General features: G+C 42.2%; 1 protein-coding gene across 1 annotated transcript in view; it reads left to right on the plus strand.

Moving 5' to 3' along the window:
* The window catches only part of LOC6557193 (DNA N6-methyl adenine demethylase), a 102704-nt gene that overhangs the window by 923 nt on the left and 81249 nt on the right, over nt 1-20532 (plus strand). The window contains exons 2-4 of the mRNA XM_043215662.1: nt 53-1153; nt 1377-1517; nt 7277-7294. Coding sequence (XP_043071597.1) covers nt 53-1153; nt 1377-1517; nt 7277-7294 — 1260 coding nt within the window. The remainder of the gene's footprint in view (nt 1-52; nt 1154-1376; nt 1518-7276; nt 7295-20532) is intronic.

The raw sequence follows: 20532 nt of genomic DNA on the forward strand, positions 1-20532 counted from the left end.
GCAACAACAACAACACCAACAGCAGCCACAGCAACCGCAGCAGCAACAGCAGCAGCAACAGCAAATTCAGCATCAGCCACACCAGCCGAAGAGCGGCTTTGAGCCCTTCTCAAAGCTGCCCTCATTCCAGAGTCAATTTCACGGCTACAACGATCAATTGCTGCCCGATGGAACACCGATGCCAATGCCAATACCAGCTGCAGCCGCAGCAGCAGCAGCAGCCGCAGCAGCAGCAGCAGCCGCCGCCGCCGCTGCTGCTGGCGCCGGAGCTGGGGCACTGCAAACGGTGGCCATGTCTCCGGCCAGCATCTCAGTCAGTTCGCCGGGCATGATGAGCGTCGGTTCACCGTTGACCCAGTTGCCGGGCATGCAGACGAGCATAACACCGCCATCGGGCAGTTTTACACCGTTGGGTGCACCACCGCCGCCACCGAATGCATTTCATCACATGCACTCGCATCATCGTGGTGCCGCAGCAGCAGCAGCAGCTGCTGCTGGCTATCCTCTGATGCCGGCCGCGACTGCTGCATTTGGTGATCTGCAATTGTATCCGGGCTTTGGGCCTGCATTGGGTAGCAAAAAGGAGGCAGCAGCGGCGGACTATGACTTGCTGACGGGCAGCATGCTGCTCAAGAAGGATGACTTTGATCTCAGTAGCAACAGCAACAGCAACAGCACACATCTGCAGCAGCATCAACAACAACAGCAGTTGCAGCAGCAGCAGCAGCAGTTGCATGCTGGCCTGGGCGTGGCAGTTGGCATGCATACGCCAACATCGTACGATGGCAATAACAGCAACAGTTTTCCACATGCTGCCAGCAGCAGTGGCAGCCATACGCCGCACACAACCCAACCGCTGACGCCGACGCCAACGACAACAACAACAGCAACGACGACACCATTGAAGGCGGAGAAGCTGTTGCAGTCGCCGATAGCGCGGCTGGATGCACGCAAGAAGGAGCGACGGAAACAGCGGCCCAATTCGCTAGAGTCCAGTGCCGAGAGTGAGGCCAGCGGCATGGACGTGGATCCCAGTGGCGGCAATCCCGGACAGGTGGATGCCGTTTCCAGCACGGCCAACTTTAAGAGTCCGCTCAGCGCACTCATGGGCGATAGCAACGATGCAACGAATGCCAATGGATGCGATAAGCAGGTAAGTCATAGATTAACGGGCGTTCCCGGCGATAACTGGCAAACGCTGCGAATAATAGGAACACCTACCATCCATACCATACCACCAATACGAACTCGAACACCAACCCAACCAACATATCAACCAACATCAACACCAACACCAACACCACCACCACCAACACCACCATCACCATCACTCCACCAACAACAAATCCTTCTCTGCTTCCGCCTCTGTTTTGCAGTCGAAAAAGAAGCGCAAACGCTGCGGCGAATGCGTTGGATGCCAGCGCAAGGATAACTGCGGCGAATGTGCCCCATGCCGCAACGACAAGAGCCATCAGATCTGCAAGCAGCGTCGCTGCGAGAAGCTCACCGAGAAAAAGGTAAGTGCAAAACATACACAGATAAGCATACATACATATTTACATGTATGTATTCAACCAGTCAGCGAGTCAGCGAAATCCATTGGGCCATTCCAGTTGGTCATTTGGCCATTCAGCTTATGAGGCAATTCCCAGGCTCCGATTGTGGCCTACGGACAGGGACTGGCTTACGAGCCGCGTTTCTCATTCATTCAAAAAAGTTACTCAATGAAATCGGCGCACACTTGTGCATCTGCTCAATGGCAACAACAAGCATAAGCAACGGTGATGCTGACGCTGATGCTGATGCTGCCTGGCCAATGCACAGTGGTTCAAATTTATCGAAATGTCACTGAAAATCACATTTTTAAAATAGTAAAATGATAAATTGCAAGAGCTTTCCATAAGATGCTTAGGCTTATAAAAGTTATTATGGTAGCTGAAAATAAAACTGATTTCTTTAGCAGAGGAAGCAACTCGTATCGATGATTAATCCTGCTGAGGAGTTTAAATTACTTCACTTATTGTATCTAAAGAAAATATGGGTTAGGATGGTATGGCGTTAGCCAATTTAAGGAAAATATGGATTAGGAAAGATATGGAGATAGCAAAAGCTTGCACACAAATATATTATTTTCATATCTATTTTTTTTCAAAACAAAAAAGCTGAAAATTCGAATAGTATATTAAGAGTCGGAGCCAATTTCATTAATGTGTATTTCATATTTAGTTTAACAATTCCAGCAAATTTGATTACGAAGCGAGCTTATTAAGCAAACTATGATTTATATATGAAAGGACTTTTCTTTAAGGAAACTTGCTTAGTTGCTGTACCACTGTAGATGAGTCCAAGTCGTTTGGGAGTGCAAACTGGTTTTGGTGCTTTTTGCCGCTCGCGGCCAAGACAAGAGTTCGCGCGGTCTTGCGCTCCAGCGGTCAGTCACTCAAGATTTATGTCAGCACAACAGATGTTCCATAGTCGCAGCGAGTGCAAATTAATGCGCCCATCCATTCTCTCTCTTCCTCTCTGTCTCTCTTTCTCTCTGTCCGGCGTCCAAATGCATATAAGCAGCCGCGCTCTGTGCCTGGCCACACATTTAACTAGTAACCTACAAGTTCTCAGTGTGTGTGTGTGTGTGTGTGTGACTAAGTACTTGCATGCAGGCACTTGAGTGCATCTGAAGCAATCGGGTATCCTTAAGCTCACCAGGCTTCCCAGGCTCTAGCAGAAGAAGATGTCTGCGTTTCATTCATTTTCCATTCAGTTTACATTGCGTTTCGAAATCACTTAAGAGCCCAGCCGCAGGCTGCGCATATCCTTTGAGGAAATCAGGTTACACACGCAAACATTCAAGCAAATCTGCGCCGAGGCCAGTTCGATTTTTGGATCTTAAGTGGTTGTTGCTTATGCTGCTTGACAAGTTCATTGGCCGCGCAGACAGGGCAAAGGAGTGTGCAAAGGACTCTGCAAGTTTTTTTTAGACTAACTCTAACTCATAAATTAGATGTTAGATCAATTTTTCTGCAGGTATTTTGCTAACAGAAATTTGACATGAATTTATTATGGGAATTCTGCACATTATATTGCAAAAGGCAAGTAAAAAGCAAAGGAAAACAATAGTTCTTAGCCAAAATCCAAATTAAGGTCATGTCCGCAAACGAAACGCTTCCATTTGGACGCGCTTCGTTCGCTTCAAATGCAAACGTAAAAGTGGAAGCAAAAAAAAAAAAAAAAACAAAAAAAATACAAAAAGACAACAAGTAAGAATAACAACAACAAGAACAGCAACAACAACAACAACAACAGCAAGCAACAGCAATGCCAATATGCCGTATGAAATAAAACAACAATAAAAACGATAATAACGAAACGAGGCAGCAGCAGCAACAACAAAAGAAAAGCAAACGTCGTTCGCAGCCGCTGCCGCCTGCAGGAGCAGATGTTCACAGCTTACACACACACACACACACACACACAGACAGTCAGACAGAGCGACAGACATAAATAAATAAGCGACTGCGAGCAACGTTTTGTCTCGCTGCCACGATCAACGTCGGCAGCGACGCTCGCAGCGGCTGCAAACAGGAAACCGAAAAAAATAACCAAACGAAACGAAACGAAACGAAACGAGCACATTGAAGCAGAGCGCGCAGGCGTGCGCGAGTGCGAGAGCGAGACAGCTGTTCAGATAGTTGTGTGAGAGGGAGAGAGCGGAGACAGCGCGCACGACTGGTCACACAATTAAGAAGGAGGTTGACAGGAGAAGAACGCTGACGGTGACGGCGACGGCGACGGCGACTGCGACTGAGACTCTGAGACTGCGCCAAGCGTCACAAAAGGTTGTCAAACAAGAAAATGGCACGCAAAGAGAGGCAGATCGGTCCGCTGTCCGCTGTTCGCTGTTCGCTTTCCCTGCTGCCCCCCAACGACGACACACATAGATAAAGTTGTAAATTTTGCAGTCGCCGCGACATCAGTTGACATGTCAATACACACAGATACACACACACACACACACACACACACACACACACACACACTGGCACATGCATTCATAAGTTGTAGAAACGATGCATGTTGGTTGGCAGCTCTTCCTTCCGCGCTTGCGACACACAATTGGCGCTTTATTTTATATCTTCCTCTGCTTTATTATCAGCAACATCATCATCAACATTATTATTATTTCTGCTGCTGTCCAACACACACACACACACACACACACACACTGCTACACTACATGTGCCATTTGTTTGGCGGCTACTGCAATAAACAATACGCAAGACACTGGACAACAAACATTTCAATAATTGTTTATATTATTGCATATAAGCCAACCGTCAGTTTAGTCTGTCAATCAGATATTCTCTATATTCTCAGATTGTGTTGAGATTTTATAACATTTATTGATTTATTGTGTCTTAAACTCCAATTATGTTTGATAGTGTAAACTCTCTCGTTTTCAATTTATTATCTCACAGTGTGTTAATACATACAAAATAATATGAATGTCGTCTTGTTTCTGTGGCTTTCGCGGAAGTTCTGCTCTCAGCGTGTCTGGCCACAGCTGGTTTGGTTGCTTGCCAATATATTTGGCACATTGTTGTGATTACATATCGATTGTTGTTGGTTTGTTGGTTGTCGGTTGTCGGTTGTCGGTTGCCGCCGCACGAATCGAATGCGGATCAATGCACTTGTGACTTATTTCTGTGGTATTTATGCAGCTCTTGTAATTCAATATTCAATGCGCCTCTGCTTTGCTGCTGTCAGTTTTCAGTTTTTCAGTTTTGGGTTTTGGGTTTTGGTTTCGTTCTCGTTTTCGTTTTCGTTTTCTGGCCGACCGGGCAGCTGGTCACACTCCAATTGGACCCTGCTCCTTGTCTGGTTTTTACTTTCACAAATCAGGCACGAAAATAAAAAATAAAAAAAATATATATAAATAAAATGCCTCAAGCACAAGTCATTAACTTGGCTATTTGAATAGCGACGTCGCTCGCGTGTCCCGGCTCAAAGCTGAGGCTGCTGCTTCCTGTCGCAGTTCCCTTCTGGCCAGCCTCCTTTGCTTGGCCTTAAATATGCAGTTTTCTTAGGAATTTTCTCATTAAAACGTTTCGTTTTTTTTTCTCCATTTCGCAATTTTATTTTCCTTCATTTTTTTCCTTTTTTTTGCGTTCGTTGTCAAACGACTGGCAAATAAGGCAAATCAACAACAAAAGAGGAAGAGCAAATATTAAAAGGCGTCTGGTCTAAAGTAAAGTCACCAAGAGCCATTCCCTCCCACAGCCAACCAACTCCTCCAACACCCGCCCACCCAAAGGAAGGGCAACCATAGTGGAGAGCTTTGAGTTTGAGTGATTGACTTAATTTTTGCAGGGCTGCAGGGATAAATTCGTATTCGTATTGTCCTTTCCTGTTTGTCACTCCTCGAAGACTCTTTCATTTCACTTTTGTGGCCGCCGGGGTGAACGCTGCCCGTTGGCAACTTCATCAAACTAAATGCACTCGAACTAAACTAACCCTAACTCTAAGCCAGCCATGACAACTTAAAGGTTTCACTTCATGCATACCAAATGTGTGCTGCTTACAAAGTGCATGCGAGCCATGAAAGTATCTCCACAACGTGTGCTGTGAGTGCAATGCTCGCTCCTACTTGAGCACACACACACACACACACACACACACATACGTACACACACATACACACCGTTCGTGACACACTCCCATGCTCTAGAGCACTCATACTCGTCCTCGTCTTCGTCTTCGTCCTCGTCGTCGTCGTCGTCCTCAATGCGGCCTCAGGCCTCCTGGCACACATCCTTGCACACACATTCGCATTTTGGCACGTTGGCTTATAGCCAGCTCCTGGAAAACAGGATAACACACACAAAGTAAGAGCGAGAGGAGAGAGGAGAGACTGGCATACTTGATACTTGAGCAAATGTTGTTGTTGATGATGAGCTTCAGCTTTGGGCTTCATTATCATCGAAGTTTGTGGGTGTGTGTGTGTATACCTTTTGTGTTGTGCAATCTGATATCATGTCGTGGTCTTTCCGTGCTCCTTGCATATCCAGTTGCAGCAACATTGCCCCCCGCCCCTCCCCCACTCTCTCCCTCTGTGGTGCAACGCAGTTTAATTTTATTTTGCCAATTTTTTCACAGTTTTCAGCAATTTTTCCAACAATAATTGACGCTTTTGGCCAGGTGCTAACCGAGGCACGCTCTTCACTGCCGCAATATTGTTTCAATCACTCAATTTGTTGCTGCAACACGCACAGCTGCACACACATACATAAGTCCCGCTCCTCGGGACAGAGAGAGAGTTCATTGCACCAAATGGAAAAGACAAACTCTTGAGTCGCTGCGTCCAGTTGCAGGCTCTCTTTCTCTGTGTGTGTGTGTGTGTGTGCCACAAATCCGATTGAATTTTTGTTTTATTCCCTTTGCGCTCTGCTCCAAATGCATATTCATCTGTCGAATACACACACACACACACACACTCATAGATCGAGGCAACCATCTGCATTTGTTTCTCGCTTGTCTGCACATCTGCTCGCATTGTTCCTTTTATTTTTCCTGTTTTCTTTTCCTGAGCCTCAGCGCTGAGCTGACGTCCTGCTCTAGGATTTAAACCAAACGTGCCGCATATCTGCTGCACTTACTTTACTCCATGCTTTCTATGACATATCTATATATATATATATATATATATGATATATGCATAGTAATATTTGATGCACGCATACTTAAAAGTAAATATTTTCTACATATGTACAAAAATACAACTATAGAAAATATATATAGACAAAACCATTTGTTTGCTTTTTGAGCGGACTTGGCAACTTTTAAGCAGCTTATGCAACAACTGCAGCAACACCCGAGTTTAACATTATTATTATTTTTTGCAAATCTGTGGCTCTTTCTGTTTGCTATTAAATTGAAACTTTAAAACATAAGTGACCAGATTTGCATATATGTATATCATGTGCTTTATTCTCAACTGTTTCCACGATTTTATCATTTTAATGGGCGTGTTTTTTGCTGTTGTTGTTAATGCACATTGCCATGACATCCAATTAGTGGATTTTGTCTTTGATGCCCCACTGCTCCCTTTTTACATTTTATGTTATATTTATATTAAATGAAAATTAGTGTAAATACAATTTAAATATTGTTTATTTTGTATGTGGTTTTCTATCATAATTAAGCTGCTTATTTAATTACAATCAATTTTATTTGTATGCATCTTTTTAATTTATACCTTTCTCTGTTTTTTTTTTTGCAGGAACCCAAAGCCAAGCCCGTATGTATACACATTTTTTATTGAATATCACCATATATTTACTGATCAGAGTTCTGTCCAATTTGCTTATCAGATTTGTAAATGAATAACTGTTAAAATCAACATTAGATAACACAAATATGCTCGAGATAAGAAAGTCGTTTATCAAATTCCAAGAATTTCTTGCAAGTTTTATATATATTATATACCAAAGTGGGAACTTTAAGTGTATTATCAATCATTTATGACTTATAAGCAGATGTTTCTATATAAAGAAAAGTCTGAAGCTTAAAAATATATAATTTTCAATTCAAGAATACGAACTGCTTATGAGCCAAAGGTTTTGTCATATTAGCGAGTAATTTGACCTTGAGAACCGTGTCTGAGGCGTGCGCTTCGTGTTCAAATGGACCCCTATGGAATATTATGCAAATAACACTTTTAGTTTTCCATTGTTTTCAGCAAATGTGTGTATCTGTATCTATGTATCTGTTGGATATTTTGTGTCTATGTATGTGTGCTTGTCCATTCACATTGTGTGGCAGTTTCTCTTCATTTTTTTTATCAGGCGCATAAATTAAATAATAAAACGATTATGTGTGTGTTGGTGCAATTCTATGCTTGAGTGTGTGTGTGTGCGTGTGTGTGTTGTCTGTCTGTCTGTGCAATTGAATGCTTTTAGGTTCTTGCTCTTGTTGTTGTTGTTGTTGTTGTCATTGTAGTTGTTTTTGTATTCATGAAAATGATTTGGTGATGTTGCCGCGACGGCTGCTTATGTGCATGATGGTTGTTGATGGGTTGTGATGCTGCTGTTGCTGTTGCTGCTCTTGCTGCTCTTGCTGCTCTTGCTGCTCTTGCTGCTGCTGGTGGTTGTTGATGACAATAATTCATTGCGCTAGTCGAAACTGTATATACACACGCACACTGTCACATTTATATAAATCTGCGCTGATTATAATGCGTTGTTAAATTTTAATAAATAAATTTTCACATCCTTGTTAAGCGCACATTGAGTGCGACAACAACAGCAGCAGTCTACATCAAAGCGAATAAAAGCTTTGCATTGATTAAAAGCCAACAGCACACTAAATGCAAATGAATGTTACATAATTACTACGCGCCATAAAGACAACGTTGCGTATACTTAATGACGACTTTGCTCGTGCAAACCACAACAAGCGCCAAGGCTAAGTCCAATGTCCAAGACTCTGCGCGCGTATCCTTGCAACTAAGTTAAAGGACAAAAGTGCCGCATTGTCTACACATACACACACACACACACACACATGCACACACACAAGGTGAAACACGCACACAGCACACACATTAACGAGCTGAAAATGCGCCACTGCATTTTCACTTGGCGTAAAAAATTGCAGTGCAAATGATTTTTGCATTTGCTCATTTTAATGACACAAACTGGAAAGAAAGCAAAGGACAGCGAATTAGTGAGAGGGAAAGTGGAAGTGCCGTTAATGAGGAGACAGTACAGGAGGAGAAGGGAGATGGGAGTTTTAGGGAGCAATGCTGAAAATGAGGTTAACAAGCAGCAGCTTGTCATACATATATATATTTATATATATATGTATATATGCAATTAAGCGTGCTTGTTATTATTTATTAATAAACAACAACACACAACAATGGCCAAAAAATAAACAACAAACGCTAATTGCCACAGCAACCGAGCAAGCGAAAGACAGAGACAGAGGCAGAGATAGAGACAGAGATAGACAGATAGATAGAGAACTGACACGCAAATGAGCGAAAATATTATTTCAGTTTGCGACCATGCGTTGCATTTCAAGGATACAGGATAAACACACACACACACACACACACATACACACACACACACACACTCATACACACGCTCGCACACGTTAGCACTTTTAACCCTTTATTTTCTTGCATTTCTATTTTTGAAGTGCATTTCGCCCTGTAAGCGGCGTTTTTTTACTGCCCGTTGGCTCAATTTAAATACCAACGATGCATGGCCAAAACGAACAGGGAAAAACTGGTATAAATACCCTGCAGTTGAAAAAGACACTAAGTAATGCATATCTATTTCAAAAGTTGAAAGAGTTGAAACTTAACCATATCAAAACAGCACTTTCCATAAAAATATATAAAGCATTAAGCATACCAATTGCAAATAAATTCTAGTTTTTCCTTTTGGAAAATGGGCTTTGGAATATGGGCATTTACCAGGTCGCATAGTCTCAATTACATCATTTGTACTTGTTGGCTTTCCACACGCGTGTGTGTGTGTGTGTTTGTGTGCAGCAAGGTGCAATTGCAGCGTATTTTTCAGCTTGACCGATTCGTGGTTGAGAGTGCGACCCTTCGGTCTCTAGCAATGCGGCAACAGAACTCGCACCCCAGCAGCAAAAGCGGCAGCAGCAGCAGCAGCAGCAGTGAAAATGAAACGAAGCGTTTGTCAGCGTTAAACAGCAGAAAAGGGGTTGAATACTACAGTGCACTGCATGTATAAATTATGGGTGTTTTTCTGTTAGTTTAGAGGGTCAGCAGGTTACAGGTAACACAGGTTACAATTACACCAGGCGCCTAATTGCAGCCAAAAACTAAATACCTATTCCCCCCTTCAACTACCCCCCACACTCCACAAACACTTGTACAATTTTTCAACTGCCTCTATTTGTTGCAAAGCGGCTTTAGCATCAAGTCAGCAATACCAGACAACGAAGAGACACAAGCTTACAATATCAATTTGCAACCAAATGGAGTGATTTAGTCGAGGGTTAGACAGAGAAAGAGAGAAAGTGAAAGCGAAAGTTTGACTAGGAGATTACCATGTCAAAAGGTTATTTTAGGGTCTGGTCAAAGATTTGCAGAGTCATAACTTTGTCAAAAGTGACACGATTTTCAAGAACCAGTGTTCTCTAATTATGGATCGATCCCTGGAATAATACTGAATTCAAAGTTGAAAACGCGATTCCGGATCGACATCCATGTTATATACTCACTAAAATGATATACCCTATGTCTGTAGGGCCATAAATGTGTCAAAAGTGATCCGATTTAGAAAACCCTGAGCTACTTAATCATTTTTTGTCCTGTTTATTATATAAAGTCTGAGTTCGGCACCTTCTAAATGGACAAGATGACTAGATGGACGCAACTGTAGCTGATGATCATGAATATATATACCATATGAGGTAGGAGTAGACTGTCTTCTGTTCTTTATATATACCATTTTAGAACTTCATTATACCCAATATAAAAATGAAAGTGAACAAAAAATGACCGAATATAAGAAGGACAAGTAAAAGTTTGCTCACAAAGTGCCTATCAAGCGGTAACAACAACAACTTGCTATATCTTTTGATTGCATTTTGACAACAACAAAAACATCAGCAGCAGCAACAATAAAAACAACAAAACTCTGGCATATTGTTACAAAAACAAAGCCGCACTTTGAAATCGATTTTTGATTATATTTTTTTGTGTTATCATTGCGTTCGCTACATTGTTACGTTGTTGCTTAAATACCCTGTAGCTGCCTTCTGGAGTGAAGATTGCCAGACTTAAGAAATGTGGAAACGTTTTAACCTTGAGCACACCAAAGGCAAACATATGAAATTAGACTATCTCAAGCCTAGTTGCTTTCACTACCCTATAATTTGTTATTAGATTAATATTGAATGAAATTTACAGCACCATGAAATCCCCTCTATTTCTTATATAGTTGGTCCTCTGATATATAGTCTCCCTCTAAGCTAATTTTCTGTTCCAAATGCGTTGACTAAGGCTTGTGAAGGGTATCCCAAGTTCGAGCATTTGCTTAGATCTTTTTGCTGATGCTGTGAGCTCTCGTACCGCAGTAAATTCAATTTAATTTTCTTAAATATTATTTGAGACAATTTCGCATGCATTACGCGTTCAGTTTGGAATACAATTTTTGTATTTCCTGCAAGTATATTTTATCATGTTTACTTTCAATAACTTGACGGGGACAGGAGAGAAGTGGAGCACATTGGCTGTTACTCACGCCAAATTCGATTCCGCGCATGAACCTGACAACAAACAAACAACGGCGACGACACAAAAAAAAAAAAAAAAAATAAGAAAATTCTTGTTGCTTTCCCTATTTATTTTATTTATAGCTGAGAGCCTTTTTTTGCATTTTCCGGCTTTTGTTTGTCGGCGTAAATTGAAAACATAATTGAAACAATAAATTCGATGCTCTCGATGGCGCTGCGAATGGAATAAAAATCTTCGACAGCGAAAGAGTTGCGGGCCATATTTCCGTGGGTTCCAATCAGCGCTCTAAAGTGTTTGGAAAAGTAGGAAATTAGCTCGCCGTACTTTTCCAATACATTTGACGCTACTACCAACTTTTCGATGAAAGCAACAGCAACAGCACCAACAACAACAACAACAAAATCAATTTAATTTTGTCGATTTTTTTTCTCTGTTCTCGTATATTTTTTTGGTGTTTTGACTTGAGTCCAACTAAAAGTTGTGCCCGGATCCTGTTTGGTCCTTGGCTGCTTGGGTGCCGGGCAACACAGTCAAACAAGTCAAGTCATTTACTAAAGTACGAAAGTCCTGGCGTGTATAAACATCCCTTAACTGGCTCTTGGCTGCTGTTGTTGTTGTTGCTGCTGCTGCTGCTGCTGCTGCCGGTGCTGCTGCGTGAGGGTGGTTTAGAGCAAAGAGCACGGGCATAAAAACGAAGAAAGCAGCACAGCAAAAAAGGAAAAATTATAAAGAAATGTTTTCAAAAAGGCAGCAGGAAACCAACGACAGCAACAGCAACAACAACCTGGACATAAAACGCGCTAAAAAATTTCACATCACGTAGCAAACGCTATTTACTTTTTTTGTTTATTGTTGTTGTTGCTGTTGCTGTTGCTGTTGTTGCTGCTGTCCCAAATGCGGTGTTATATAAAAATGCTGCAGTAGAGCAACCATGAGCAGCAGCAGCAGCAGCAGCATCAACAGCAACAGCAGCAGCAGAACTTTCCACTTAGCACGCACCAAATAACACTCTCCAATACACACCCACACACACCCGCACACACCCCACACACGTGCTAACAAACAATTTAGCGCTTGCTGCATCTAGCAGCTCAAAGTTGCAGCTTTACTGCGCTGCAAGTTCTCTAATTGCACTCTCAATACCCGAAGGATACAGCTAGCAATGAGGCTGGCGAAGCAGCAACAACAGCAACAACAAATTTGCCCAAAGGGTCGACTCACACGTACGCATAGAGGAAACCCATTGTTGCTGCTGCTGATGCTGCTGCTGCTGCTGCTGCTGTTGCTGGCCCATCATCAGCTATGCAAACAAATACGCATAAATATGCACACGTCCACACACGCACACACACACACGCACCAACATGCACACACTTGGAAATTCACTCACGCACTCTTTTAATGCAGTAAAAAGAAATGAAGCAAAGCTCCACACGCACAACAGCAAAAGCAACAGCAACAACAGCACAGCAAACAACACACCAACAACACACCAACAACACAGCAACAACACAACATTAACATAGCAACAGCAGCAGCAGCAGCATAAAAGAATTGCTAGATTCCCAAAGCCACATATTATATACCCTACCTCACTATATATAATATCTTATACACATCAGTGAAATTTTCTAGAAATATATTTGAAAAAAGTCAAGGACTGCCAGTCCAGTTATAAGCAGTATTAATTGTTGAGGCAGCTGATCTTGGCTAACAGCAACATTTTCCATACAACTTAACTCTCGACTGATAATATCCATTGACAACTATATGATATATTTGTCTGATTCGAGCCATAACAAAATAAGAACTTTCATTATTGAATGCGTTACACATTTTGAGTAACAATTGTAACAACCTCTGAAAGGGTATTTACATACACGAGGAAGCATGTGCAAATAGGGTAACACACTCCCCAACACACACACACTCCCCCAACACACACACACACACACACACGCACACACACTCCAACAAACGCACCTGGCAGCTTTGAGTCGCTGTTTGAAGCTTTTGCTTACGCATATTGCGTATACGCTAGCGTGCACAGGCTTTGTGAGAACGGGTCGCATTACATTCTTCTTCCTCCATATATTCTACTTCTTTTAAGCACTCAAGCAAGTGCATGACGCACTTCTTTGCATACATGGGGCAATGCGGACTTTTGAGAATTTGCGTCGTCTTCTGCTGCATTTGCCTCGTGCTGCAAATAAGTAGTTGACGCAAATATTTGCATTGCCGGCCGCCGACCCCCTTTTTCAGCTAGTGACACTGGCACCCTAAAATGTGGCTATATATATGTATATATACATTTACATATATATATATATATGTATACATATATATTTATATATATATATCTGATATGTGCTTGACAATACCCCTGTCTGTTGGTTGCATTCTCGGCGAGCTGCCTGCCTGAGTGCATTTTCTATTTCTTGTGCCTCCCCAAACAAGTCGCCAGCTGCTTTGGCGATTGTCGCCTTTGATAAACTGATGCTCTGACTTTCATGTTGTTCTTGTTGGACTTGTTCTCGAGCTACTTTGTCGTTGTTAATTATAAAAATTTTCCATTTTTCGTTTTGGAGGGGACGACGCAGAAATTTTCTAAGCGTCACTCAAAAGTATGCTACACTTTTCAGATGACGCCTTTGCCAACTTTGCCTTATGTATCAGCAGGAAATGCCAAGTATATATACATATACATATACATATATATACTATATGTAAGCTTGTTTGTACAAATTGCAAGCCAGCATTTTACGCTGGGCGGTGGGGGGCGTGGCGTCGCCTGGTGTGGCGTGGCGCACAACAAAAGTTTAAGAAAAAGAAAACTGTGCAAATAAAACTTTTTGCTTTCGTTGCTGCTGTTTCTGTTGCTGTTGCTGTTGCTGCGTTGGCTTCCCTGGTTTGGCAAAAGTCCTTGCCAAGGGTAAATGCAAAACTTACACACACACACACACACACCCATCCAAAATTGAGAGAAGTACGCGTGCTGGCCAAAAGATGTTGCCGGAGCCGCGTCAAAAAAAAAATAAAATGCCAAAGAAACGAGTGCAAATAAAATGGCGAACTGCTGCCAAAAGGGGAGCTTAGCTTTGATTTTTGTGGCAGGGGCGTGTGGCAAGGCTGGGTCGCTGCAGCTGACAGAACGCTTCACTGCACTTGACTATTATTGAAGTTACGCCAGAATCCTTACACACACCCAAACACCAGCAACCGTTGCTCTGAATTGAGTTGCTGCCGTTGCCGTTACCATTGCCATTGCTGTTGTGCTGCTGTTGGGAAACTTTCGCCTTTGGGGCTAGCAAACGCCAGCAATGGCAACGGCAACGCCAGCAACATCTTTTGGACTGGCATCCTTTAGCCATCGTGGCTTCATGGCATCCTCATCGTCCTTTGCATATTTAAGCGCGCGACTCGCTGCCTTGCCACTTTTTGCATTTTTTATGTGTTGGTAGGTCATTGTACGTACAAAAGCCACTTTTACTGAGCAACTGCAGCTGCAGCAGCAACAACAATTACAAAAATATATTTGCAGCAGCTACACAGTTCCGACGACTTTCACATACTCTGTGGTGCTTAGTAGTTTCTTGGAAGCGATGTCGATCTGATGAGGGCATCCAATTTATCTGCATTAATTTGGTTTTTATTGAGTTACGCATGAAATCGCAATTAGACAGAGTTTCTGGTAAATTAAAGAACTTCATTACGGAATACTTTACAAACTGTTTATGGGTAACCTTAACATTAGTCAATTTTAGGAGTGTGAAAAGAGATTAAAATATAAATTTAAATATATCGAAATTCAATTGCATTTGAATGCAATTATATAAAATATAAATAACTCTTCTAGACAGGATATTCGACTAAGAAATCAGAACTTACCTGTCCTGCGTTTATATATTTTATAACTGGCAAATATGAATTTATTCCAGCTATCAGACTGTGGTCAAAACGTTACATGTTCTCTGCCAAATTGTGCACATCCTTTTTAGATTTGATATATTTAAGTATATGCAGCAGCAGCAGCAGCAGCAGCAACTGCAACTGCAACTTTTTCCATTGCAGCTGCTGCTGCCAAATTAAACACAAATTTGTTGGCTCTAAGCGTTGAGTTCTCTGTTTTTCTTTTTTCCCATTTCCCCATTATTTGTTTTTGAATTTTTTATTTTTTTGGTCAGCGTTTTGCGCATTTTCAATGCATTTTAATGGGTGGTTGGTGGTTTTTCCCTCTATCAAATGCAATTTGTAGCTCGCTCCGTCAACTCGAGCGCATTATTTGCATTTCTTGTTGCCGAACCGAATGCGAAAAGTTTCGTATACACTTTGCTTTGCCACTGCATAATTTGAATTGTTGTTCCAATTGCTGTTGCTGTTGCTGGTGTTGTTGTTGTTGTAGTTTAATATGCAATTGAAATGATTTTTTAATTTGTGCGCAAGCTTGACAAATGCATAAATCATCTGTCGGATATCACGCGACAAATTAAAAATTAATGCAACGTCACAGCGCAGCCTACTCCAATAAAAACAACCAGAAAAACTCCAGTTGAATCCCTCCCCCACCCCGAGAAACCAATGCAGCAGTGCTGCAGATTAACCATATATAGATGTTTATGTGTAGGTATAAGAGTACGGGTATTATCTACATTATGCCTACTACTATATGCCACTCTTGCCACGATGCGGCACATTTTTATCGATTTTCCTCGCAGCTCTGGCAAAATGCAGGCATTGAAATAATTTGCAACCCCAAAAACACGCTCAAACCGAGTTTTATTTCATTTTACTTCACTTCTTTCTTTATTTTTATTTTTATTTTCTATTTTTCTTCTTTTTTTTTCTCCACATTGATGTTTTTGCTGCGTGGCACGCACTTTTAGAAAGTACCAGAAACAGTGGAAAAACTGAAAAGCAAAGAAGACACAGCATGAAAGGATAGTGTGCAAGTGTGTGTGTGTGTGTGTGCGGGTGTGTGTGTGTGTGCGAGTGTATGTGGGTTGTGGTTCTACAAAGTAGAAGCATCAGCAGCAGCAACAGAAAAAAAATTCGCAATGAGGGTTGAAAATAAATTGCTTTTAATTTGATTTCAACTCAATTAAATCTACGGAATGGAATTTCAAATTAATTCATTACACTGCCTTGGCACATCCTTGACGCACACATCCTTGCAACAGACAGCGTTCCTTAATACTAATGCACTTTCATTACCAGCAATCATTTGGCCCACAAAATGGCCGAATCTAACAAAAATCTAGACGATGCCAACTAATTAGTTGACTGCAGTATGAGCCAGAAACTCCGGATGGGATTGTGTGCATGCCTCAGGGATATGCCAGGCTTAAAATGCACAGCTGTCGTTAATTGTTGGCTCGCCTTACTGGCTTAATGATGTGGCAAGTCTTTGTGCTCTATCCATTTAATTCCGAATCGGATTTAGTTGGTTGAAAATGAAATATTTCTTAGTTAAATACTTATTGAAATTTGAGACTTCATATTCTGCAGATCACTTTATAAAATCCGTTCTGCTTAAGTTTCATTCACATTTTACTTGGCGGTTTCTAGCCTTGCAGCTCTGCAATCTGTCACTGATGTTGGGCAATCAAAACTCCTTCACACATCTCCCACCTAGCGCCTCATCTCCTCCTTCGGTTGGCATTCAAATTGTGTCACAATGCAGCCGTAAAATGTATTGTCGTAACCCCTTTTTCCGTTTTCATTGGCCTTTGCCGCTACCTCAACAAACAATAAAAATTGCCCCGTTTCCACACAACACCATTATCCGTTCGCCAAACCCCACTCAACCCCTCACCAACCCAAACCAGCTTGAACTTGACCTTGATAAATTTTGAAGTGAGCTTTTTAGCACATATCAAAATGGTTACATCTCAAGGGGGCTCTCGAAGCTTAAGCGAGAGAGAGAGTCTCACGCAGAGGAAGAGGGCAAGGATGAGGATGGCCAGAGCGGGTGGATTGGGGCAGATTGAGTAAGGTAGTTACGCTAAGTGTCGGCATCGCTGTCACCTCTCCAAGCGCTACGCTCCCCAAAAAAGAAAGCGCCTCGCATTGACATTGAAAATTTCGCAACTAAATTGCGTGTAGCAAATCGACGATGACGCATTTACCACCCAACTAACCCTCACACACAAAACCGGGTATATATCTGCAGTATGTAACCGCCTGCATACACAGATATATATATATATATATATATAAACATATATATATAGACAGCATAGGGCTGCAGGGTTGGCTTCAATTACGCTGCAAAATGAGACAAGCAAAAAAAAATAAAAATATAAAAACCCACCCCCAAAACGCACAAGTCAACCCCCGAAATAAAAGAAGCACAGCCGCAATCAAAATGGGATAAGCGAATATATATACATATATATACAATATATATACAATATATATATATATATATGTTTGTGTGTATATACCAGCCAAAATAGAAATGCTGGCTGGCGTCGCAAGCAGCCATGTTTAAGCGTGAATCAGCAGGACTTTTTTTGATTTGCAGCAGGCGCATAATTCAACACCTAACAGCCAGGCAACCCAGCCAGACAGCCCAGCCAGCCAGCAAGTCAGCCATCAAGTCAGCCAGCCAGGCAGTTAGTCATTTAGTCAGTCAGTCACGCAATACACAAGAACTTCAAGGACATTACAACGCCGGCTAATCAACAATTGTCCACGTTTTGGGGCGCTGCCTGCTGTCGCCACGAAAGTGATAATCAAAATAAACAAAGATTAGCATTGCATGTGCTGCCTGCCCCCCTTCTAGCCGCATGCCACCATATTTCCGTCTGTCTATAGGCGAAAAGGTGCGTTTAACCTTGAAAACATTTTGTTGTTGCTCTTAAGGGGAAAGGACATAATGTTTGCCGCTATGAAAATCGATTTTATGCCTAAGTCCTGCGACTGCTCCAGCTGCCTGCCTCGACATCTTCTTCTATTACTTTGCATTCGGGCCCCCATCAGCAAAAGGGTTGTTGCTCTCATTTCGAAAGCCAGGCAATAATTAATATTTTTGGCACATTTAAAACTCAACCGAGCAGCAACAGCAGGTCAAGGTCAAAGCAGCGAGGCTTGCCTAGGCAGTTGAACGAACTCAAGTTAGAGTGACAGTTAGGAGAAGAGAATGTGGCATAAAAGATGCGGCGCAGGAGGGGGCCAAATAAAGGTTTCGCTGTGCAGCGGCACCTAAAGTAGGCAGTCAAAGGCGGCAACAAGTTGGGATTTTTAGCTCAAAGGCGCGCACAGCAAATATATCAAGCGAAGGGTTGCCGAAAGCTACACACAAATACACACACACAATATATATATATATATATATGTATATATATATATAAACACAGAGAGACACGCACATTGGGCCCTGCCCAAAAAGCACTGGCAACTTTTTATGGGGCGCCCATTTGCTCATTATGATGATGACGTCTGTTGTTGTTGCTACTGGGCTTAGCGGAGGGACAGCAGCAGCAGCAACAGCAGCAGCAGCGAAGGGGCGCAGTGTGAGCGGGGCGTGGCAAATGTGTCATAAAAGGCGCAACAGTCTACAGTCTGCATGTGCGGCGCTTTCAGCATTTTGATAGGGCTACTCAACAGCTCCACTTTTTTGTGCTCATTCCGTTTATTTTCTTCTTTTTTTTTCTTCGCTCTCCTGATGGCACCTACCCGAAATCCTCTTGGCCTAGGTCAGGTTCTTAAATTGTGTATGTGCGTGTGGCCTTTGCGGTTTAGCTTTGCTACCTGTTGCACCGTTTTCTTTTTTTGTTGTTTTTTGTCGCCCTCGAGGCTTTTTTAAGCCTGGCCAACAACAATGTACGAGTCCAAATTGCGTCTCATTATTGTTTTGCAGCTGCTATCAAGACGCTTTTTTGTGCTCGGCTCACAATAACAAAAAAAGATATAAGCAACGCAACTAATAGTGGCAATTAAGTCAAGATGCGTTTTCAGTAGTTAACGCTAATAAAGTCAGCAAAAAACAAAGTGGCCAACCGACAAAAGGAAAATGATTTCCAAATTGATTCGGATTCGTCTGCTGCTCATAAACTGTCAGCGCCGGCAACAGGAGCAGCAACAGGAGCAGGAGCAGGAGCAGGAGCCGGAAGCAGCTGCCGACTCCTGATTGCCTCCCGTTATATATGTATGCATATATGTATGCCTACATGTGTGTGTGTGTGGGTGTGTATGTGTGTGTGTGTGCTTGCCTATTTGTGGCCCAATTTCAGGCGACATTTGTAGGTCGTCGGCCTCGTTGCTCGTCGGTTCTTTATACCGTCTTCGTTTAACTTGGTTATGAGTGTGAGTGCGCTGGTTGATGTTGTGTCTGAGCAGAGGTTGACGACATGCCTTTCGACTTCCGGCCGCCATTTTTATTGTCATTAATACAACGTTGTGGGTCCAATAAAAAATACCAATAACAAAAACCAGCAGTTACAACCATGAACTTGGAAACAGATGCATTCTGGAATTTTAAAACTCAAACTGAGAACTTTAAGCTCAGGCTAAGTTATGCATTCTTAAATTAGGAATATGTTTAAAAAAATAAGAAAATATCGAATATTTATGCAGATTTTAGGTATTTATTTTAGTTAAAATTGAAAAGCTGAATTAGCTCAATTAAACTAACAATAAGCAACAGACTAGTTGCATATTAAGAAGATATTTCTTATATCTTATAAAGAATCAACTATAGCATAGCAACATGAGGCATTTAATGTGTATAGGTGTATTAAGGACACCTTTACAAATTACTAACAGCTCGCATTTAATGGGCCTCTTGGTGGTAAGTTCTCTCCAGGACTTGGGCGTCAAAATAAATGAAAATACTTAATATTTGCTTGAGCATTAATTGTAAATGTCTCCCCTTGGGATCGATATCAATGCGCCTCTCTGTCACTCTACACATCTCCCACCGCCCCACCACTTAATCATTGCCATTGAACTCGGTGCTGCTGCTGCTTTTTGTGTTTTTGGGCACAACTGTACCCTGGGAATGCAGCCGCATATCAATTTCGAGAGAAAATCACCTCTTAAACTGTTAGCTTGACTAATTTTAGATCAACCAGCCCCAAGTCCCATATTTCCCATATATGTGTGTGTGTATGTGTGTGTAATGTGCAACCAAAATCCGAGGCGCATGTGACATCGACAAGATGTCGTCGTCGTCGTCGTCGTTGTCGTCATTTTCGAGGGGGCTTCTGCGACTGCGTCTGCGTCTGGAGCCTGAGAATGGAAACTGGGAGCAT

This window comes from Drosophila grimshawi, unplaced genomic scaffold, assembly GCF_018153295.1.
Source record: "Drosophila grimshawi isolate 15287-2541.00 unplaced genomic scaffold, ASM1815329v1 contig_44, whole genome shotgun sequence".
Lineage (NCBI taxonomy): Eukaryota > Metazoa > Arthropoda > Insecta > Diptera > Drosophilidae > Drosophila > Drosophila grimshawi.